The following is a 24,232-nucleotide window of genomic DNA, read 5'->3' on the forward strand; positions in this document are numbered from 1 at the left end:
AAATTTAGGTCATATCTTCATCTTAATTAAATTAATTCTTCCAATCAGGTTCAGGGGTAATTTATGCCATTTCTTTAATAATAAAATAGTGGATTTAGTTAATGCGTTGTAATTAATATTATTAATTTCCTGTATTTTGGCCGTTAATTTGACGCCTAGATAAGTAGCATTTTTGCAGATCTCGGGAACCCCCGAGGCTGGAATATAGTTAGCAATAACCTGAGTCTTTTGTAGGTTAAGTTTATACCCAGAGATATCTCCAAATTTTCCAGCCTCAAGGGCGATACCTTGTAGAGCCTCCACGATATCTTGTGAATAAACAGCAATGTCATCAGCATATGCTGTTATTTTTAACATTTGTGAGCCGGAACTGAAAGGTACGATTTGAGTTTGGGACTGGAGAGCGGACAAGAAAGGTTCTAATGAGAGAGCAAATAAAAGGGGTGATAAGGGGCAACCCTGACGTGTACCACGGAGTATTGGAAAATCTGGGGAAGTCAGGCCCCCATAACAGGTATGGGCTGTAGGGTTATCATATAGGGCCTGTATGCCCCGCAAAAATTGCCCCCCAAACCCCATTATAGACAAGACACACCAGAGATAGTCCCACCCCACTCGGTCAAAGGCTTTCTCAACATCTAATAATATCATGCCGAGTGGGGTGGACTCCATCTCTGTTACGTCAAATGCCGTGATAGCCATGTTTACATGCATTGTGGTATCTCTCCCAGTTATGAACCCATGTTGCTGTGGATTAATAATTTTAGGCAAGATAGGGGATAATCTTAAAGCCAGAATTTTGGCAAATATTTTTGCGTCGGTGTTTATCAGAGATATGGGTCTAATATCCATAAATTTAAAATAGCACAATATGAGGGTGGGGGTAAAATTGGTAAAATTTTGGCCTACAAAGTCGCTGAGGATAGAGCCCGCACTCTGATTACTAGTATTCGGGGGGGTGACAATAAAATCTATAACCAGCCACTAGATATAGTAGAACAATTTGCTGACTATTATAGAAAATTATACACTCCAGAAAATACTCCCAACCCAGATGCAATTCGGGATTATTTAGACAAACATATAACTAACTTGCAGGCCATATCTGGAACGGACTCACTGTCTGACAATATTACAATGGCAGAACTACATCAGGCCATAGCCCTACTACCCGTAGGGAAAGCGGCGGGGGAGGATTCACTACCGCTGGAGATATATAAAGTGTGTCTAGCTGAACTGGAATCTCTGTTCCTTAAGGTATTACAATCCGCTGGGCTCAATGGCAAAGCACCCAATTCATGGAACAGGGCGAAAATAATCTTTTTTTTAAAGAAAGATAAACCAAAGGAGGAGAGAGGGTCATATCGACCCATAGCTCTGAAATCTTGCAATATCAAACTCAAAATTAGCACTAGAGGCAAGATTGATGTGTTGGCTTTAGAGATGATGCTCCTCAAGGATGAATAATGTAGTTAGAGAAATGGCAAGGAACACAAGCCTTGCGGCATTAGACCCTACTGTATAGAAGCTACAGAGCAGCCAGTGTGTATGGTTTCTTTTAAAGCTATGCACTGTGCATATGGATATTCAGGTTATATCAGATTATATTTGAGATTACTGCAATGACATATCAAGGTTCACTTGAAACACTTGAATGACCATAAAACAAAAAATAATCCCCTGTTAAAGAGAGAAAACAAAGAGAAAGACCCTTGATTTGCCACACCAGGCATTGACAACAGTGGTGTGCTCTGTTAGAGACAGAAAGTACAAAATGTTCAAAATAGAGTGGGCAAAGATGTGATTTCTGTTTACCTTCACGTGTTGCAGCCCCAAGGCGGTGCTGGAAGATGGACAAGCTAACAGTGGTTCTACTCTGTTGTGTGGTTCAATGGTTTATGGTAAATCATGTAACTCCATCTGAAAGGGATGGACTAATGCTATGGGGACAGTGTTTTGTTTTGGGAAACACCTTTGGTATATAATTACACAGAAATTAGGGGATTATCAACTTCAAATGATAAGGCAGGTCTGATGTATTTCACAACTCGGGAGCAGCATATCCCAAGGGTGGTAGATCAATTAGTGACTTACTCTGTGCCAAAATGACTAGATATAAGGATAGTTTTTCTGCTGTTTTTCTCAGACAGCCAGGACCCTTCCCATGCACTTTGTGCTATCCTTCCTAGCCAGCAAGTTATACCCACCTAAGGGAGTCTGCTTCTCCTTATTGAACCCGGTAGCCACTCATGTGCCTCTGAGTCATCTATCACTAAGAGAGTCAAGCCTCTAATCCTCTGCCTGTGAGCTGTCACTAGTGAGATTGTGTGTTCTACCCCTCCCAGAGCCTGTAAGTTGAACCTCTTCCAGAACCTGCAAGCTTTATCCATTCCAGAGCCTTCAAGCTCTACATGCCTTTACACGTGTGAGTCCTACTCATTTCATATATTTCTTTAACAGTTTCTGAGCATGAACTACTTATCTTAGAGCCAAGGCACACTACCCGTTTCTGAATCTGTGTGCCTCACGTTTTATCCCCTTTGATCTCAATAGTCCATTTCTGAGCCTGTGAGCCACATCTATTCACGAGACGCTAAGCCTCTTCTATTGCTAAGCGTGTAAGCCTTAAATTGTAGAGCCTGGTGTCTACTCTTTAATTCGTTTAGCAGAAGCTCATGTCATCCATATGGGAAACAGTTTTTAATGTATTTTACGCTCACCCTATCTCCAAATCCTTCAACATAGTGTTATGAAGTTTTGTAACAAGTGTTCACTAAACATCATTTGAGTCCACTATGTGTGTGGTATGTACGCGCGGGGTGCTCAGCAGGCACTGGTGTGTCTCGAGGCGTGCATGTTGTAGCTCGAAGTTTCTGCTTCGAGACACACCATCATATTTAGATTTGATGGTGTATTTGTTCAAGCGTTGCCTAGTGGCAACGCTTCCATGTACTGCATTGGGCCCGCAACATTATTAGCCGGTTGGCAGAACGGCCTGTGTACAAGTCAGTTGACTCTGCGGCTTCGGCGGACTGGCGGCATTCTGTCATGGGCGAAGTTTGTCCTTAATAAAAGATTTTACCTGTTCCCCCTTCTTTGTATTTCTTCCTACTTCATTTGGTGATCGAGGTCCTTCACTCACTGACCACGCACCCACGGCAATTTGGATTTTGATTTTTGTTCCACTTTGCTAGTTTCGTCGTTTCAACCGCCTCTGGACGCCCCCTTCATCCTGATTCGTTATTGAAGTCAGGTAATCAGGAAACGTTTCACTTTGTTTCGGAGACAACAAAGGGTGTGTTCCTTTGCTCACACACGTATTGGCTCAACACATCAACGTTTTCCCTCCAATAAGAGCCAACCAAGGGTGTGTTTGTTTGTTTCCCTGCTTGCCAGTTGGTCATAGCTCAACGGAGCAACACGCTATGAACTGGCTAAAGCAGCTCTACAAAGGCAAGTTTCCCCTGGAGGGCGTGTTCTTCCTTTCAAAAGCTGATTAATTGCAGTTCATCACAACAACACGCTGTGAGCTGGTGTCTGTGCTCAATGTCTGGAGCCATACAGGTACTTTATTTATGTATTCTCTAGCGAGTGAGCGCATGCCTGGAAACAGTGTTTAGAGATTCAAAGGTACTTTTGTTTATTCATAATACTCAGCGACATTTGTTACATTAGGCTGGGCTTAATTAATATAATCTAGACTATGGCTACTCCCCACCAAATTACAAAGCCCCCACCATTTTTATCTTCTCCTGGCAAACCTGGGATTAAATGGGCAAATGGGTTTCATCTATTTGAGAATCAACTAGTAGCCATTGATTTGGGTGGTTATTCACCAGATCGCAAATTAGCACTCCTATATGGCAGTTTAGGACTGGCGGCTCAACAAATTTTCTACAAACCTTCCACCTGCAGTAAGACCTTGTGGCCAAACTGGGGATAGTCCTTGGAATGATTACTTGGAAGCTATTCAAAGGTTGTGTAAACAATTCAGTTAGGAACCCAGCATCATTTTAGAGAGACATCATTTTGTTAAAAGGAAACAACTTACGGATGAAGGAATTGAGGAGTATGTGTCACCTCTTAGAATTTTAGTTGCGGCATGCGACTTTGGAGCAAATGTTGACATTTACATTCAATTTATTTTTAACTGTGCATAAAGGAAAATTCAAGAACTCCTCCTTAGCTGTCGCAACCCTACACTCTATGAAGTATTAGACATAGCTAAGAGTATTGTGAGGTCACTCATTTCATCAAAAGCACTAAAACCTGCACCTTTAGTCAATTCAGTTTCTGATGTTTCATCTAACATTGAAAGTAACAATTTGTGTGCGGTTTACAACAAGAGTAAATTCAATACGGAAAGAGTGTCTACCAAAAAATTCCAGTAATTTTGTTACCATTGTGGCTCAAAGAATCACATAAGCAACTACCCAGCTTGCCCAGCCCTTGGTGAATATTGTACATCTTGCGAAAAAACAGGTAATTTTCAGGCAGTTTGCAGAAGTAGCAACAATCCTTTCAGAATCAACAATGTGAACAAAGTACTTGATGCATGCACTGAGTCCATCAGTAATGTACTTTTGACTATTGACTGTAAGCTAGTATCTACAACAGTGAAAGGTCCCAATTGTGAAATTTTAATTGATGAATATTCCTTACAGGTCATGGCGTGCTCGGGCTCACCTATCACCATTTTGCATGATTCAACATTCTTAGAATTATGGTGCAGTAACAAAACACTGCTCACATCTGATGTCAATCCATTGGCTTATAGAGAAAAACTAATTGACATGTTAGGATTTTTCATGGCAAATGTACAATGTCTAGGTAGAACAATACGTACCAAGGTTTACATAGCCATCAAGGGTAAAAATATCATTGGATGGCAGGATCTGGCCAAGATGGGTATTTACTTGGTTCCCGGAGCTGACAATCCCATTAGGCTAGAAGAAATTCCAGTTACTGTGGGCATTGTATAAGAGTCATTGGATATGATCTTACACAAACACAAAGACCTTTTTTCAGACAAAGTAGGGACCGTCAAAGGGTTTGTTCACCAGATTAAACTCAAACCCAATGCTAAACCTGTTGTTCACAAAGTGTGTTCAATTCCCCTCTCTGTCAGAGAAGAATTGAAGCTACTTCTCAAAATGTGTGTACCCAAGGCATAATAGAGCCCATAAAATCATCACAGTGGCTCCGATTGTCGCCACATGCAAAAAATCAGGGGAGATTCATCTATGTGCTGACTTGAGGTCCCTCAATGCCAACATTTTGATTGACTCTCATCCCCGCCCGAGAATCCAAGAGATGCTGGCCAATTTGGGTGGGGGGGGGTGTGCAACGTGGTTTTTAGTCATTGATCCAAGGTCTGCATACCATAAAATTGCTTTGGTTCCCAAGTCCCAGGATCTCACAGCTCTTGTCACACCCTTTGGTGCTTACAAGTACCTTAGACTTCCTTTCGGACTGGCATCAGCTGCCAGTGTATTTCAGAAGCTCATGGATGCCTTATTTGCTGACATGCAGGGCGTGCAAGCTTACCAGGATGACATCTTGGTCTTTGCCAATTCATTGGAGGAGCATAATGTCATTTTGGAAAGCGCACTTTCCACCCTCACACTCAAAGGCATGAATGTCAGAAGAGACAAGTGCAAATTCGCTACACAAGAGCTAGAGTACATAGGGCACACCATTTCTGGGTCTCAAATTAAACCCAAATTATCCTTAATTAGAGCCATCAAAGATGCTAGTCCCCCAACAGATTGTGACACACTTCGTTCATTTCTAGGACTCGCAGAATATTTGCGAGATTTGTTTCAGGTCAGTAGAGCCACTTAGAACGCTACTCAGGAAAGGTCACAGATTTGAATAATCTGATCAAATGCAGAATGCTTTTGGCAAGGTCAAGCATTTGATTATACAAGCCCCTCCTTTATCAGCATCATTTAGAGAAGGTTGTGAAACTGTGATAACAGTTGATGCAAGTACACAAGGGCTAGGTTCAGCTTTGAGTCAAAAAGTTAATGGTAAGGATCAAACAGTCGCATTCACATCTAGATCTTTAAGAAAGTTTGAAAAACTATACAGCACAATTGAACGTGAGGCGCTGGCATGCATATGGGCTGTACAAAAGTTTAAAATGCATGTGTGGAGCAGGTAGTTTGAGATCCACACTGATCATACACCCCTTGTCTCCATATTCTCTTGGTGGTGTCCACAAAAGTCCTGCCAGACTGACCAAACTTATTTCCAAATTACACAAATACACTTTTACCATTACTCATGTGTCAAGTGGCAGCAACTTTAGAGCAGATTCTCTTTCCAGAATGACTGTTTCTGACTTTGAAGACAAACATGAGACTGATGATATTGAGTGTGTTGCGAGCATTGATGACATTCTGGATTTACATGGTGAGGAAGTCACCTTCTCTGCTGAAGATTGGAAAACAGCGTATCAAGAGGAGGATATTTTGAAACAGGTAGCCACATACATCACCAAGTGTTGGCCTTATGTTCGCTGTCCACAAAATTATTTTAAAACCTATTTACAAGTGGCCAGTGAACCCTCTATGAATGATGATTTAATCATGATCATGAGGGGTGATATGCATATTGCTCCAGCAGAAAAGTGTCCCATTCACATTGCCAAGGCTCACAAAGGGCATCTTGGTACCACCAAGACCAGTAAGCGCATCAAAGAGCACTATTGGTGGCGTTCTCTTGAAGCCCAGGTAAAACTCACCACTGATAACTGTCCAGAATGCCTAGTCTCAGAAAAACATTGGAACATAAGTAAAAGTATACTATACCCAGCCCCTCTCCTTGAAGCTCCCTGGGTCAAGTTGGGCCTTGATTTTTCAGGACCCTATGTCAACTTACCTGGTGATCTGAAGTGCACATCTTGTTGGTCGATTATTTCTCAAAATGGTTATATTTCTCTTTCGCTAACTCAGCTTCCTCTGACTCAGCCATCAAGTTCCTTGAATACGTTTTTTCCATACAAAGTCCTCCTGCGACCCTGGTCACATACAATGTGACTCATTTTGTATCTGATCAAATGCAATGATTTTTAGATAAACATGACATCAAGCAACTACGAGTAGCTCATTATTCACCAGCATCCAATGGCCTAGTTGGGAGATTAAATGATTAAAGAAGGCATACACAGGACAATGTCTGAGGGTTTGAATGTCAAATCATTTCTCAAGGAAAAAGTTTGGGAACATAATTCCTCTCCACACTGCACCACAGGTGTTTCTCCATTCTCCATGTTAAGGGGAAGGAAACCACTTTCTGGGTTATTTCCCAATTGGCTAAAGCACCAGTTGGGAATCACTGAAAATAGTATTGATGCAACTATTGAGGAGAATGTGTTGCCTAGAGTTCAGATGAAACAACTCAAAATGTCCACTGACAGCCAAACATGTGGAGATGATAGCAAAAGTATTAATGTTGGGGATTTTGCACTGATCAAGAAACCTATGTTAGTAAGGAAAGGAGAATCTGTGTTTTCTTCTCCCACTAAAGTTCTTAAAATAGGTAAAGGGCCAGTGATGCTGGAAGATAGAGGATGGTGAAACTTGCAGAATGTGGTCAGAGTATCACATCAACAAGCAAAGGTAATCAATCAAACCAAAGTGAGGGGGATGGTCTCTGATTTGACACATTGGATCAAGACTGACTCATTTGGTACTGATTTTGTCTCCCCAAGGGTTACTGTAACTCTTCATGCTTCTTCTGATGTACTGGTCTCCCGGTCTTGTGAGGTCAGAAGACCAATAGGTACAAAGATTTTGATATGTTTTAACTTGTGTTTTGTGGAGAATGGTGATGTGGTATGTACGTGCGGGGTGTTCAGTGCGCACTGGTATGTCTCAAGGCGTGCTTGTTGCAGCTCGAAAGTTCTGCCTTAAGACACACCATCATGTTTAGATTTGACGGTGTATTTGTTCAAGCGTTGCCTAGTGGTAACGCTTCGATGTATTTCATTGGGCCCGTGACAGCACTAGCCGGTTGGCAGAATGGCAGGTGCATGTGTTAGTTGACTCTGCGGATTCTGCGGACCGGCTGAACTCTGTTGTGGGCAAAGTTTGTCCTTAATAAAGGATTTTACCTGCTCAAGCTTCTTTGTATTTCTTCCTACTACACTATGTTTTGGAAAATCCTGTCAAGGAAAGCAATGAAATGAATTGATGACTGAATTTCACAACAATGTAAATAACTTTATCCAGAATTGTCTATGAAATTGGTGTCCTTCCTACTGGCTTGTTTTATTGCCTTCTTTACCTCCTTATTTCTAAGAGTGTATATGACAGGATTCAGCATTGGAATGAGACCCGCATAAAGCAAGGAGAATATCTTCTCTTGCCCTTTAGCATACACTGAGGTAGGCTTGAGATAGGCACTAAAAACAGTCCCATAGAAGAGGAGGAGAGTGGTAAAGTGAGCAGAGCACGTTGAGAAGGCTTGACGCCTTCCAGCAGCTGAGCGTATCCGCAAGATGGCAGAAATGATGAGGAAATAGGATGTTAAAGTAATGATTGAGGAAGTGGCCCCTAAACCAAATCCAATTATGAAGGTGGTGATGACAATGCTTGTGATGTCACTGCAGATAAGCTGTATGAGTACAGGTACCTCACAGAAGAAATTATCAAGATTCTGATGCCCACAGAAAAACATGCTGGACAGTAATAGGGTGGGAGGCATTGCATCCAGTACTCCTATGGTCCAAGAGATAGCTGCCAGCTGAGCACACATCCTCCTGCTCATGACTGCAGCATATCGTAAGGGGTTGCATATGGCAACATATCGGTCATATCCCATGGCAGTGAGTAGCATTATCTCTGTACTCACAAAAAACAGGAAAAAGTAAATTTGGGTGAAGCAAGAAGCTGAGGAGATGAACTTCTCATCTGTCAAGTGGATGACAATGGCTTTAGGGAGAGTGACAGAGGTGGAACAGATGTCCAGAAAGGACATGTGGAGCAGGAAAAAGTACATGGGCTTGTGTAGATTAGGGCTGAGACAAATGATGAAGAAAACCATGAAATTCCCCAGCACGGTACTGAGGTAAATGAGAAAGAGCAGAAGAACGATGGGTGCCTGCAAGGCTGCATTGTCAGAAAATCCAAGCAAGATGAACCCTGTCACCGAGAAGTTATTTCCAACTTCCATGTCCTCTCCATTCTTTATCTGAGGGAGAAAAAAGGAGCATTGATAATAAATTGAAACTTCATCTCACAACTATGACCAAATAAAATTACATCTCTGGCAATTTTCCGGCTGTTAGGTTTACATTCCTACACCACACAAATATCATTTTTCTTTTAGCCCATTCCACTGTTTAAACACAAAAAGAAATAAAAGTACTCTGTTTTTTATTTCTCTCTGATCTTTCTCAACTGGTATTTTTCAGGGATCTTGTCACCAGACTTCTGCATTAGCTAAGTCTATACTGGAACCATGTCTGCTTGACCAGCACTGTCTTGGTCTTCAGTGCTTCTGACACACACTTGACGTTCTTCTTCAATCCACCATTTTCTCCTCAAAATCACCAAGTCTGTCTTTTAGGTAGAAGTTACAATTGCAGAATAATTTATATGCTCAGTATTCAATGGCCATTTTGAGTCTAGAAATACAATACAACAGAAAGTGACAAACATTGTTGCTTTATAGGAGGAGGTTTAGTATAGTGGTACCCACATGGTGTACTCACAAGACCCGGTGCATGAACTTTTGGGACGCACACCATGAACAGACATACATTACATTGTACCACCTCTTTCAACCTGGCAAACCTGCTTGACTCGTGAAGGCCCTTGCGACTCAGCCGTCATGCTTTTGAACATTAAATGCAGGAGCACTGCCACTCCCTATATAGATTTTAAAATAAGGGTAGATTGTAAAAACATTTCTGTTCTTAGGGCCCACCATTAATATTTGTGAATGGGTTTGTGAAGTGAAGAATCCCACAGCACGGTAAGTAGAAAAGTGTCTTTAATTCAGTGTTGTAATGGGGATCACATCCTGCACCTCCTACTCCTTTGAATTATGGAAACAACTGCCAGTCGGCACCACTGACTAGAACCCAAGCGAGAGGAGAGCCAGAACCCAGAACTACGGATAAATTAATACCATTTGAGAACATACAGGTAAGTACATCATCGTCCCCTTCCTAAAGAATTAACAGCAAACCTACTAATATTAACTCCTAAATGTTTGTTTCTTATAAATGTAAAAAAGAATCTTTAAATCTTACAGGCATGTTCCGGTGGTTGGTTTTTTAAACAGTAACCCGCTTCAAGTACACGCTTTAGCACATTTGGATTAACGCGTGTATTGACCAGCAAACATCATCAGGTAATATTCTTGTTACTTGGGACACCCGACAGGCATAAGCACTGTGAGAAGCATTCACATATACTGTGCACGCTCTTAGGTACAGTTTTTATAATAACCGTGAGAAAGGTGGTTCCCTACTACTCCGGACTTTCCACTACACGGTCGTTGTATTAACCACTCTCTGCGCACACGATAATTCAGCAAGTTGGAATCTCGGCGTTTCTTCACGCCTGGTGAGTTATTCAACTTGTAACACTAGGTGGAGTGTCCACAGTGGTTATTTCAGACGAAAAGCAGCAACTTACTCTTATGTTTATTTTACAGGTCATTTTGACCAATTGTGACAGTAACGCTCATGAGATTGGCATTGTTCTGCTTAAAGGTAGAATAGGTTTACGTACGTAGCATGCATGGTGGTTGGGGTAATTCACCAACGTTGTGATCAAGAGCTCTTTGGAGTCCAATGCAGCCGACAGTCCGTTTATTCTCCCTTCTTCCTTGCCCTCAATCACTGGCGAGACAGTTTACATATCTCACTAATCTGCTTCATTTCGCAGTATTTTTAACCCTTTGGTGGCATTGAGCCCTTCTATCTCTCTAACTTTATTTTACGCTTATACCAGTATGATATGTATATTGAATAGATGTATTTCACTTTGTTTATAGACATCCCCTGAAGAAGGGTGATAGATTCACCCGAAATGCATAGGGAACGCAAATCAAGCTTTGCTATATTGTTTCAGCATATGATTTGGACCATTCTGTAATGATCTTGGATTTTGAAGCCTCGAGAAGGAGTGTGATTAAATAACACTTCAGCAAGAAGAAGTCTCGTTTCTATTGCTTTGTTATACATTTTGGATTGTTTTAGTCATATCAGTTACCATTGAGTGTTACTGTATCTTTATTGGTTCACAGGTACCTTAAATAATCTATTTGTGATGAGAAGTATGTTATAAACTCATTTCTGAGTGTTTCAGGTAGTGCAGTTCCTGTCTAGAGCACTCAGCCCTAGTCTTCTTTGTACTTTGAATCAGGTGGTAGGGTGGAACCACCACAGGGACAGCACACCAAGCTATTAAATGTTGTTGATGATATGGTTTATTTGATATAGCAGTTAAATTCAAGTGCACGCCAGCTGTTTTATCCAACCCCTGTAATATCTGTAAAAGCATCAAGAGATATCTTAAGACTAATAGCTGTCCTTGGCAACAGGGCAGTACCGTCAGCATATGGGAGTAGAGGGAAAAAACTTCTGCCTTTCCTTGGGAAATCAAGCTTCCACTCCAATAAAAATGCCTCTAGCCCATTTGTGTATATAAGAAATACCAAGCATTGGCATAGCCAATAGGTCTCGCTTTTGGGACCTTATAAGTATTTAGTTATGAAGCACAATATCCTTGGTGCAACAACATCAACTGTTGCATGGCTAAACACTTATAAGGTCCCAAAGGCAAGACCTATTGGATATGCCAATGCTTGTTCATATTTCCTCTTTATATTACTCTTCCCCCTTATGGAGGAAAAATACCAAACATGTCAATATTTTGTCTAATTGGCTTCTATTTAACCAACAGCATAACTTTGCAGTCCAAATTTGTGAACACATGTCACAAATCAGGGGTACCCCTCTGGCATAAACACATTTATTGTTATTTCAATTGTCCAGAAGGAAGGGAGAGAAAAAGGAAAGCAGCGGGATGAGAGGAAAAAAACGGTCTAAATGGTGGGGTGTGATGGAGAGAAAGACAAATAGGAAGAGGCGTTACAAGGGAGAAAAGGGAAGAGAGAAAAATGGAATAGAAAGATGGATGAGAGATGAGGAGAGACAAATGTGTGATTGGAAGTGAGAAACTGGGCAAAACAATCAGGGGGAGATGGGAGAAGGGGTAATAGTAAATATGAAGGAGGCAGACAGGTGAGAAGTGAAAAGAAATGGAGGGTAAGACAAGGAGGATGGAAGGGGTGTAAATGGAAGAGGGAAGAGATAAAATGAGATAGCAGACAAGGCAAGGGGGAAGAGAGATGAAAAGAGGGAGATTAGAGGAAGGGAGTGCTACTAGAAGGAAGTGAAGAGAGAAATGATAGAAAATATGGAAGGATAGCCCTTTTAGGGGGAAACGTCCTCGCTCGCAGTTATACAGGATGCGTGTCCAAGTGAGGGGTATTTATGTTTTTCTGGCTACTTAAGTGCTCGGAAGGATGGAAGTCTGCCTTAGTCAGACCTGCCGATCAGAGTAAATATTGGCGCAAACATGTAAGTCAACGAACCACCCTGATCGATTTAAACAGGTTTTGGCGACATTCAGTTCATTCCTACTTTTAGTTCATTCCTACTTTTAGTTCCAGCACCTCACTAAAGTACACACAAAGATAAAGACATGAACAATTTGAATTACCCAATAAAGGCCAGCGACTACTCGCTTCGTAAGTAGTGAAATTTAACCAATTAGAAATATTTCGAATTTGAAAAGGGGGAAACAGATTTTGCCTAACTTCAAAACCACAGAGTTCAGCTATAATCCTGATGGGCCATGGCTGGACTGGTGGATAAAAGAAACAGTGACGAGATTTGATAATGCCCCAAATTTTAGTCAGCGAGTTAAACAGTGGAGTCCTACATTGTTCATGAGAGTACCGAGGTGCATAAAAGGCAGAGAGGGTTAGGGAGACCTAAAAGTGTGGTACGTGTGGATTATTAGTACACCAACACTAGATGGTGCCAAGTAACAAAGAAAGCCCAGATAGACGCAGTTTCTAGTTAAATGTGGAAAGCTTCCACTGCAAAATAATATTTTGCCAGGAGCGCCAAAAATCCTTGCACCGATTCTGGAGTGGTTCTCTCCCTCAAGCATGGTTTCAATATAAAAACAAGGCGAAGATGGCCCCAAAAGAACTGGAAAAGGTTGCCACGAGCCCAATAAAGCTGCAGTAGTCAAGGTGTATAGTAGCACTGATTGGAAGTGACACCATCCCATTTAAAACTAGAAAGAGTCCTGAGCAGCTGCTGCAGTCTGGTCACTAGAGGTTCTTGGAAGGCCTGCTGGAAGCAGGTCGGCAAGGAAGCATCTTTCAAAAGGAGGAACCTGTCAGGAGAGGCTGTTTATGATAGCTTCAGCATGCACCAACACGGTTTTCTTTGCTGGGATTCCAAGAGCAGTGGAATCCATTGCTTCTGCTATGCTACTGCATCCTGCACCCCTGCAAACTTGCTATGCTGGCCGTCTCCCTTGCACCAAAAGGCAAGCTGGATGTTCGGACTTGCCTCTGTTGCCAGGGAGGGGCAAAAGTAGGCATTTTCCGAAGACTTGTTCTTCCAGTAACCCACCAGGCTTGCACTTTGTGGGTAGTATACATATGTAGTTATGCTCAGCCGTTCGCTCCATTTCGATATTTAATAACACCGGTACAACATAGTAGCTCACATGTATAGTAATGCTCTGCTGAAGCCACGGATTAAATATGCTCTTTCAGCTTTATCTATGAAACAATTGTTTTTGGCTGAAGAAAATCCAAAGTTGTCTCTCTACCGCCGCCCAGTGGTTGTATTTGAACAAGAGAAAGACAAGCGGCGCAGCTTTCACGGAACACAAATGTGAATCATGAAAACATGGATGCACCACGCGCACGGGCCACAATCACCAAACAACCTACGAGAGTAGTGCACGAGCACTGGACTGTGGCTGGGAATCCCGCGGTTACGACCTGGACACTGATGTTTCGATCGGGAATTTTGTGTACTGAACGGCCTATTGCTGGTGTGAAATAGCAGCAGGGAAGGGGCGGAGAGGAGGCCATGAGGGAGAGCGACGTAAAGCCATATGGCTGCTTTGCGCGCGTGCACTCCTCGTGCACTGTAGCTCTATGCCAGTGGTAGCACTTTGAAAAGTCCCTTACAAAATGTCTCTCCAAGCCAGCGCATGGGCTGGGCTCAGCGAGACCTAAAAAGGAATTTCTGGCAAAGTGCCCCCAGTAACTTAAATAGACCAAACTGCTCATTTGAGTATGGCTATAGATGAAAATATGTCTTGCCACTTTGTTGGTCAGGCTATTTATAGAGTCATTTTTAGATGGTTTACTTGATGTCTCACTCTTCAGATCTGTAGGTCATTTAATGGCTATTAATTGTCTAAAGCAAGAGGAAGAGGAATCCCTATTTCCTGCCAAAAGGATAGTCACTGGTGAGAAATTGTGCAGCCAAGCTTTGCCATGACTGATCTTGAATAGGAGCACACACAAAAGCTGCATGTACACAATCCTGCATTTCAGTTGCTCTGTCCACTGGGCAGTTTAGGGTAGTATTCAACTGCAAGAGGACAGGAAAGTGCTGTACTACTGAAGATCAGCACCAACAATATTGCGGCATACTAATATCGGGAACAGAAAACTGAAGGATGAAATATTGTACAGTAAGGGGCAGATTTATAAGACCCTTGCGAGACATTTACGCCGCCGTTGAGTCACTTCTGTGACGCAGCGGTGGCGTAAACCATGCGCCATGTTGCGCCTTATTTACAACGTGACGCATCTAGGGAGATGCGTCACGTTGTAAAGCCCTGTGCTACATTAAACCTGCGTCAGGTTTAATGTATGCAGGGTGGGCGTTCCATCGGAAAAAGCCTCGGAAAAGTGACGCAGTGAAATCTACAAGATTTCACTGAGTCACTTTTCCAACGCTGCTGCGTCAAAACCCTGCGCCTGCTTGAAGCAGGCGTAAGGCATGACGCAGCATGTTCGGTATGGGCAGCCCCTGAGTATTGCTGGAGTTGTGTCGTGCTTGCGACACGACTCCAGCATTGCGCCGCCCTTATGCCATCAGATGCGTCACGCATCTGTTTATCCTTGCGCCACGATGCGCTGCATTGTAAATGCGGCGCCTCTGTGGTGGCGCAAGGGTAAACTTGCGTGACGCATCTTTCCTCGCACATCCCTGCTGATTTGCAGGGATGCGCCAGGAAACATAAATCTGCCCCCGTGTGTATATAGGGAGGTATCGAGATTTTCTATTCCTAACTGCACATCTACGCGTCTTGAAAACATATGTACTGCATATGTACATATATCTGGAGTTCGGTAAAGAAACTCTAGGCTTACTTACCTGTTGATATTTTATTTTTAATATTCTGTCCTCGGTAGTCTTTCCCATCGACACAGTGATTCATTATTCATGGGGGCGCACACACCACAGGTATGCACTTAAGTGAAATCACCCAGCGAAGCTGACTAAAAGGAGAGAAGGCCAGAACACTGAGACTGTCACACTTTATTTCCAAGGGCCTCTCTAACATATTAAGTAAGCAAAACATGAGGATATCATTAATCCATACCGGTTTCCTGATGCTTACATACATGGATAACGGTTTCCACATAGTTCCAAATATCCATAGCAGTTATCTGAAACTTGACTCTAGATTAAAATATTTGAGATATTCTGCCCCCCAAAAAAGAGGCAAATTAGTTCAGAGAGGTAATGCTTGCTGAAGCCAAATAAGTGTACACTGCTGGCCACAGATTTGGCGCTTGATGGGACTGTCTTAGCTTTTCATCCTTCTTTTATTAAAAAAATGAATTAATAAAGTACCGCCGTTTTCAGTGCTGCACAGATTTTGCACAATATAAATGATCAATTATTGAGCAATATCAGTTTGTGAAAGTCACCCTATACGGCACTAGAGGGTCCATAATTCTGATTCATCTTCTAGGCAAAAACACGTCGTTCCTGTTGTTTCAGTTTGCTATCCTGCTGACACTTCCGATGTGGTAGCCGGAAAATATTAAATTCTATGCATGGCATTTAAATTTCAACAGCACTGAGAAAGACCTTGTCTAGAATGGTACCAGGCTAATTGTGGTCAATTAGACAGATAGGTTTCATGCTAACAGAGTATCCTGAGCTATGCTGTGTCTGGCGTTCACTTACACCATTACTGAATGTTTGACACTGAGAAGGGAACTTAGGATCAAAACTCAAAGAAGCAACTTCTCTTCACCAATTCACTCAACTCTTCCCTTGTGGGGCAACTCAGTCCTACTCTGGAGATGGCAATTGCTGGAAAATCTTAGTTCTGACTCAAACCAATACAAGTTGTCAACTGATGCTAAAATGGAACATGATGGGAGGGTGAGGCGCATTTCTTGGGTTATCACAAAATCCAAGAAGTTTCAATCAATAGTTCATCTTCAAAATATTTTACATACTGACAAACTATTGCCCGTGCTGTGATTGTATGTAAAAAAGTTGACCATTAAAAAACACAAATCATAAAGGAAATACAAAATGACCTCAACTGTCCAAGGGAATGGATTAAAACTTAACATCCACATCTGCATTTATGACTTTAATCAAAAATGCAAAACATTTTACATTATGCTGCGGAAGTCAGGTAATAGGTTCTTAGAGTAGTGAGATAGATAAACTATTAGACAAAAATGAACTTTCAAGAATCAGTCAAATAATCATCCAAATGAAAATGGATGACATTCTTGGAAAAACTTGTATGAATAACATTATTAATTAAGCTTGACTATCCCAATTGTATTTTTTGTGGTTCAACTTAGAAGGAGCCTAAAAATTGCATACATAAAAAAGTTTGCGCGTTCTCAATGTTCATTCTCATGCTCCAATTGCCTCAGCCAATCAGAAACCTTGGATGAACTCTTAGTTTTTGACTGCATTCTTAGTTCAGTGAAGTATGAGGTAGGAGCATGAATCAGACAAGAACAATGAGTATTTAGAGCAAAGAGGGCTATTAGCATTATCGCCCATGCGATTCAGGGTGCTTTTGAGAGCAAAGAGGGCTATTAGCATTATCGCCCATGCGATTCAGGGTGCTTTTGCGTTTTTTTTTTGGGGGGGGGGGGGGGTTGCATCTTTTATATAGCGCAAACTCGACCCGAAGGTATTGGAGCGCTGTACATGAGCACCGTATTTACATTACATATTCAGTCACGGGAAGATTACGTGATTTGCCCAGAATCACAGGATGTGGACACGACCTTGAGGTTCGTACCCTGGTTTCCTGCACCAAAGTCGGCAGTTTAAGCCGACGGACCACATCCTCTCCCCCGTTCTGCCATTACGGGCCACACTTTTGATATGTGCTCATAATTGACATGCACAACCCCAGAATAAAAAATGTACTCTTGGGTACATTTTGTATTTGTATTATTGCAAATTGCGGTCCTTGATTAAAGAAACTGAAACTGCAAGCCAACTAAATGCCTAGGAAGCGTTAATAAGCGAAAATGGGTACACCAGTCACCAGGTGGTAGAATGAATGATGTTGGCAATCTGTAAGGTGACTGACTCTAATGCAATTGCTATTTAAACAAGTAGAACAAGCGCGCGTGGCGCGCGAGTGGTGTGCGGGCGCGATGGCAAAAGTAGGCTGGCGAGTGGTGTGTGATGCGGTGCAGGGCTGAAAGCTGGCGGCTGCGCGCATGCACGCTCATGTGCACGCAAGCGCTAGGCCAGCCAGCAGCACTTTGAACACTCAGATAGAAAATGTCTCTCCGAGCAGCGTATGCGCGCTGACTCAGCGAGACCTAAAAAGGGGCTAGACTAAAGCCTTGATGGACCCCCTCCTTTGAAGCTATTGGCTTTGTTTTCCCCCTCACTACCATATCATACTCTAACCATTGTTTTTGAATGTAACCTACATAGAAGGACTACCAATGCTTCCTCAACTCCCATGCCTCCCAACATATATCCTGACTTACAGTATCGAAGGCACTAGGTAAGTCCATGAAGACCAGATGTATTGGATTCTTCATGGACTTTGTGTACTTACTGACTATAGGAGACAGATTGAGGCATTGTTCTGTCATACCCATGCCCCATCTAAAACCATATTGTGTTTGTGAAAGAACCCTATTTGCGGCTGCCAACCTCTCTAGTCATGCCAGGAGAAGCCTGCCCAAAGCCTTTACTGTCATGCAAATCAAGGAGATTAGCCTATAACAGGCAGCATCAAGGAGAACTCTGTCGGGCTGGAAACTTTCATTCAAGTTCCCTGTAATATTGCTGCCTCCACATCATCCATTGAGCTGGACAGGCTTAACTGTAGAGCTTGATTTGGGTTGTGGGTCGACTCCACAAGCTGTTTAATGTGTTAAAAATACAGGTAAAATGAGCCTCCCAAGCATCTCTGAGTATTAGACAATCCATCTGGGATTAATCTTCTGAGCACATTGGACGATTTATAACTTATCACTTTTTGTTGGTATACTTTAGAGACCCTGCTGACATTAAATCATTCCATGGCCGTTCCTCAATTCCCTTTTTCTCTGTACAGTCACAGATTGTTACGCCTTCCTATGGGTTTTTACTCGTTCTTTATCTCAGGAATGATTTGTAAGGCCTCTTTTAGATCTTTATTTGCTTTTGTATATTTGTTCTTAAACCATTACTTCAGTATTTGTTCTTAAACCATTACTTCAGTGGTGAGTTTTTTGGGAGGCTGCTCCACCGTCCAGAATACTACGGTCCCCATTTGCCACTCTTCTGATGTATAAGTGGCAATGCTGTGCATACTCGATTGTTTCCGACTCTTAAATGTATATTGTTGTGACACGATTGCTTTCCTAAATACCCACTTTATTTCCATAACACTTTTGCTTTTAAAAGTTTCTGTCAAGGCACGCCACTTTTCTATACCTTTGAAAATCTTTCTCCGTATTTTTCGTTCCTTGGCCGCCCTGGCTTTCATTTAGCAAACCCTTGCTTTTTTACTCTCCCAATATGGTGCCCAGATATGCCCACATCTCTCCCCCCATCCACACGGCACTCCTCGGGATCACCTGACCGCCCATGTGACCGCCCACATGACTTCGTTCACCTACAACATCACGGCGGTTCACATCCACTTCACAGTCGATCCGGCATTGTCCGAATGCGCTGTCCTTCGCATGGCCACGGAATTCGTTTCTCCAATCACTTTGAGGTAAGAATCGCCACTGTATTCACCATGTCCTCACAACTTGATCACTCCATGGCTTCTGATTCCATTCCTAAAATCCCATTTTTCCCCTACCAGACGAACCTTTTACCGTGTCCCCTATTCCGGAATTTAATCATCCCAGGTAAGCCCATTACCCTCTCCACCTCTTATTAACACGCCGCTTCCTCCCAACCACCTCATCCTAGCTCCTTTCTCCTTAGGCATTGTACCTCCCAAACGCATCCTTCTGGATATTTTACACACCCGGTTCCCGCCCAAGACGCGGCGCCCCCATTGCCTTAAGTGATTGCACAAGGTATTTCTCTCCCGCCCTTCCCTTACGGTGTAATTGCAGCATGCTTTTCATACCACGTTACCTTTCGCTATCTCTTCGCGGCACTGCTTGATATACTACGCTTCACTATTCATCTCCGCCTCACAAATTTTCGACTTGCACAATTTCTCTTTGAACTATGCACATAGTGCTACTCTCTGTCTAATTCCTAGCTTTTGTGTTTTTACATACCAACCGCTTACGCATTACTTTCCTAGTTCTCACCTCTTCTCTCGTGTCCTGCAATATTACCTCTCTGGAGGTTTCATGTCTACAAATACTACTACTGCATAAGATTTCAAATGAAGATTACCTCCTGATCTGACACGATTGTTTTCTATGACGTACTGCGCTTCACCGCCAAAACGTAATATTAACTACTATGTTGGCTTTTTTTCTCCCCCTTCTCCTTGCATTTTCCCCCAACTTTTGTATGTTTCGTTGTTTGCCTTATTATTTCATGTAAATTCAGGCATTTGAATATGGGCAATTTAACTGATTAGTCCTGATGATGATCCTAAATCCCCCTGATAAGGATCGAAACGTCGTCGACTTTGTTGTCCACCTTACACATTCAAATATTTGGATATAACGTATTGTGAAGGTGTCACTATTTGTATTAGATGTTTCACTACTCATTATTTTCTAAAACAGAAACATCATTGTAATTGCCTGAATGTGTTCCACATTTGTTGTCCTCACGATATGTAAGTCTCAGGATACAGGGTTGTGTCCTACTAAGACTCTACTTACATTCTTTGGATCACTGCTAACTATTTCTACTTATTAAAGTTGCCGTGTCCGGCTGGACATTGGCTATAATATAGTACCAATCTTGGCTATATTCATTGTATGTTTAACTATTGTTTGCTCTCAGGGACCACTGTTTCCTGTAATACATAACCTACCAAGGTCCCTGTCTAATTCCTTTGGGTGCCCTTGTCCCCTTTTTACACTATCCAAAAATGGAGCAAGAAAATTAAAGTACATCATTCTAAGGACCAACCCAGAAACTGTCATAATTGACTTCTACGTTTGCTTCTCAAAAGGAGCACTCAAGATATATAGTGATTTTCCACATGAAACACACAGCAAAATGGAGGAATACATTTTACTCCCTCAAGGCAGTCATCACCACACAGAAAAACCCCTATGGTCTCAAACTCATTATATAACCCTCCCCCTCACTCAAAAGGAAAGCTACCATCTCAATTTATAAAAACTACAACATTCTAATCCAAGCAGCAGGCAATGACCTGCAAGAATTTGACTCTCTTTTTACTGAACTAAAAAGGCAAATAGCAACCCAAGCGATACCTACTATCTGCCCATCTCATACTCTTGTGGTGAAGATCGTTATCTACCTATGTACAATGCTAAGTTAGCATAACCGCGTTAGATGTTAGAAAGCCGTCTTGCCGCTTTTGCTTCTTTTGCACACGACACTGTAGTCACATGTTATTAAATTGAGAAATGCTTACTCGACTTTGCTTCACATGAGAACTGTCTGTTGTTAACTTCCTAAACAGTGAACAGCGACCTTGGTGTGTACATAGTGTAACAGAAACAGTCTGGGTCGCTAGACGGTGCATGTTGTTGAGTTCAGGTTGATCGGCCCACTAGTTTAGCCATAACACGCACACAGCTGCAAATACCTGAAAGTCGAATGCTTTTAATATTGCTGTGTTGCATGTTTTCATTACATTCGGAAGAAGAGCGTTCCTAGGAGCAGAGCATAGCTGATCCTGTGATGTGAACTCTCTGAGCTGATCTATACGGTATGGGGTTCCCCATTCAAGCCTAGAGACCTTTTATTAGTCTAATAATACTATTAGTGTGTTAGAGAAAGGAAGGTGGCCTAGAGCCACTGTCATTTTAGTATGATTGCTCCTTTCATTTTCTATGGTATTGTAACTATGCTGATGGTTTTGATTTTAATTGTTTGTCTGCTAATGTTAGCCAAACTGCTGCATATTAGGACACGAGGTTTATAAAATAAACTCTGTAAACTTTTCCAGTGTCTCTGTTTATTCTGTTGTGGACTGGTACGAGAATAATTACGAAAAGGTGTTTCTGATTCCCACCATTCCTGAGAAATATACTAAGTCGCTTGTTCTGGGTTGTCTATACATTGGGACCGCCGAGCTAAACCTCGGATAACGAATGGGACACTGATGCTGGCCGGATAGGGGGTTCTGGGTTCTGAGGTGAGTTTTTGGTACACCGCAATTCACTGAGGGCCTGGGTTCCTGCGCATAGTTCTGCGCATAAGCAGAATCCCTGCAACATGGCGCACCTAACGTTTGGTCTATTGATTTGAGACGCCTTAGTAGTGCTTGTATTAGTCCACAACACCCTCACTCTGGTTTCCGGATAACGGGAGTGACGGTTTAACCTACCTGTGTTTCGACTAAATAGGTTCATTCAAGCTTGATCATTAAAAAGGTTATTTAATCTGAACCCTAGTGCTACTGCTTTATTGTAGATTTACTGTTAGAGTCCTAATGGCGGTCGATATTCCGGCTCATAGCCGGGCACCTCTGAAACGTCATCTGGTGCAGTATGGGGTGTCAGACGATGGTATGGCTGTGATTTTTGTAGTAAGTGCCGATGCGTTGTTCCCGTTTGAGTTGTTTTACTCTTGGGTTACTTTACCGGCGGTGAGTGATGACGATGATACATTCCACAGTTATACTGCCATGGCGCTACCAGCCAACTATACGCCATATAGGACTCAAGAAATTCCTATTTCTGCCTGGCAGCATTACATTTGGTTTAATGGCACCCTTCCCCATGCGGTTACACCGGCGAGAATGGGCCCTTTGTCAATCGCAGGGGCCACATGGGCGGTGTTAGCCGGATATACGCCTCATCCCCGCTACCTGCAGGTGACGGTGGCTGAGTTGCGTGTACTGCACACTGCCCTTATTACAGTACATAGGGCTTTGGTGCAGTACGTGTCACGCAACGTGCAGGTGGTCGCTACTGCTGTTGCGGGACAACCGACGGACCATCACGCGGTGGTTATTAGTCCTGTTATGGTCAATTCAGTAGTGGGCAAGCGACCCCAAAATAGGGATGATTTTCCTTATTGGCTTGCTGAGAAATTTGATCAAATAGAAGCGGTTTATCCGCGTACATCTCCTGTGGAGAAACACAGGGTCCTTACCATCGCTTTGCCTAAAGACTTAGTCCCAGATATGGCAGATTGCGAAACTGGGGTAAGGTCTTTGCAGCGACATACTCGAAGTGCTTTGGCACTTCGTCTCTGTCGGTACCGCCCTCCGTGATTGAACGTCTTCAAGAGCATCATGGTGCGGAGGCTGCTATTGAATTAGGAATGCGGCTTGTCGGTGTGTTCGATGTGGTTGCTACCATGATCATGGGCAACCTCAAAGGAGATGCTATGCAATTCCAAGTGCTTATTAAATTAGAGACCGTGAACGATGACGACAAGCCGGGGGAATTCGCAAAAATTATCGCGAACGCCTATAGACAAGTTGGTCGTAGTGCCTTAGGTGTTAAAACAACTGTGAAAAATCCTGATTTGATACAGCAGATGAAGGCAAACTCGTCTGGTAAGGATGAACGCCCTAATTTTCCTAAACAAAGTTGGAGGGCGAAAAAACAGGAGAAGCAGCAACAGAAACAGGGGTCATGTCCTGCCTCTCCAGTTCAGTCAAGTAGTGAGCGCACTTATGATCTACTTGATCGTGCTACTATTAAGTCACCTGATCGATATCAGGTTTCTGACCAACGTTCTCCTCGTTCTTCACAGGAAACATTGGTTTCATAGTCCGGTGGCGGAGGCGGTGGCAAAAGTCAGGGTGCACCACAACCACGTGAGCAATCCCGACAGACTGATGGAAAAGGCAAGACTCTGCACGTCAACGACCCCCATTTCAGAAGAAGAAAGTTGTTGCACGGACAGCGAGGTATGCCTCAGATGGTACGGACGCAGCTTCAGAACCTGACATGGGCGCTAACGCTGCAAGACAGCGCGGCTGAAGTTACAGTAGTGCGACAAGCACTGCGTCCATATCTGGTGGCGACAGCAACTGATATATTTGTGAATATTGAAACTGCTGACAATCGGGTGTCACCCCCTGATAGACTGTATAATATAGTCATTCACATTGAAGGTGACATACAACGTACAATTCAAGGTTTTTTTGGGGATAATCTGACCACTACCTATGATATTCTGTTGGCGGAGGCAGATTGGCCCCCGGCTTTCGTTTTAGCTGCTCCTAGAGGGGAGGAAGTAATCCTCCCGTCCTTTGCGCACACAGTGCCTAAGGTCCTAGCTGATAAGTATTATTATTATTATTATTATGTTTCTTATATAGCGCCTGAATCGACCCCCGAAGGGGTATCTCCGCGCTTGCCTTGGAAACCGGTCCTGGCTTTTCCCTGAGATAGCCCCTACAGGGCATCCCCAAGGTGAAAGCCAGGCATCCCGCCGCGGGGGGCCATTGTGGAGATTAAGCAAGTTTAATGCCCAGAGTTGCAGAGTGTGAACCCATGATTAGGTCAGGCACCGAAGCGAGAATTATCGAGTCCATGGACATTTGAGCTCAAGACCTTGCCGCGTCGGGAATTGAACCCTGGT

General features: G+C 42.9%; 1 protein-coding gene across 1 annotated transcript; it reads right to left on the reverse strand.

Moving 5' to 3' along the window:
- Nucleotides 1–8,229: 8,229 nt before the first annotated feature.
- On the reverse strand, nucleotides 8,230–22,933 carry LOC146813301 (olfactory receptor 5G9-like). The gene is made up of 2 exons (XM_085615366.1): nucleotides 22,865–22,933; nucleotides 8,230–9,198 (listed from the first exon to the last, which is right to left on the reverse strand). Exons 1-2 carry the CDS (start codon nucleotides 22,931–22,933, stop codon nucleotides 8,230–8,232), a joined length of 1,038 nt encoding a protein of 345 aa, XP_085471492.1.
- Between the last annotated feature and the right edge of the window lie 1,299 nt (nucleotides 22,934–24,232).

This window comes from Triturus cristatus, chromosome 7 (assembly GCF_964204655.1).
Source record: "Triturus cristatus chromosome 7, aTriCri1.1, whole genome shotgun sequence".
Classification (NCBI taxonomy): domain Eukaryota; kingdom Metazoa; phylum Chordata; class Amphibia; order Caudata; family Salamandridae; genus Triturus; species Triturus cristatus.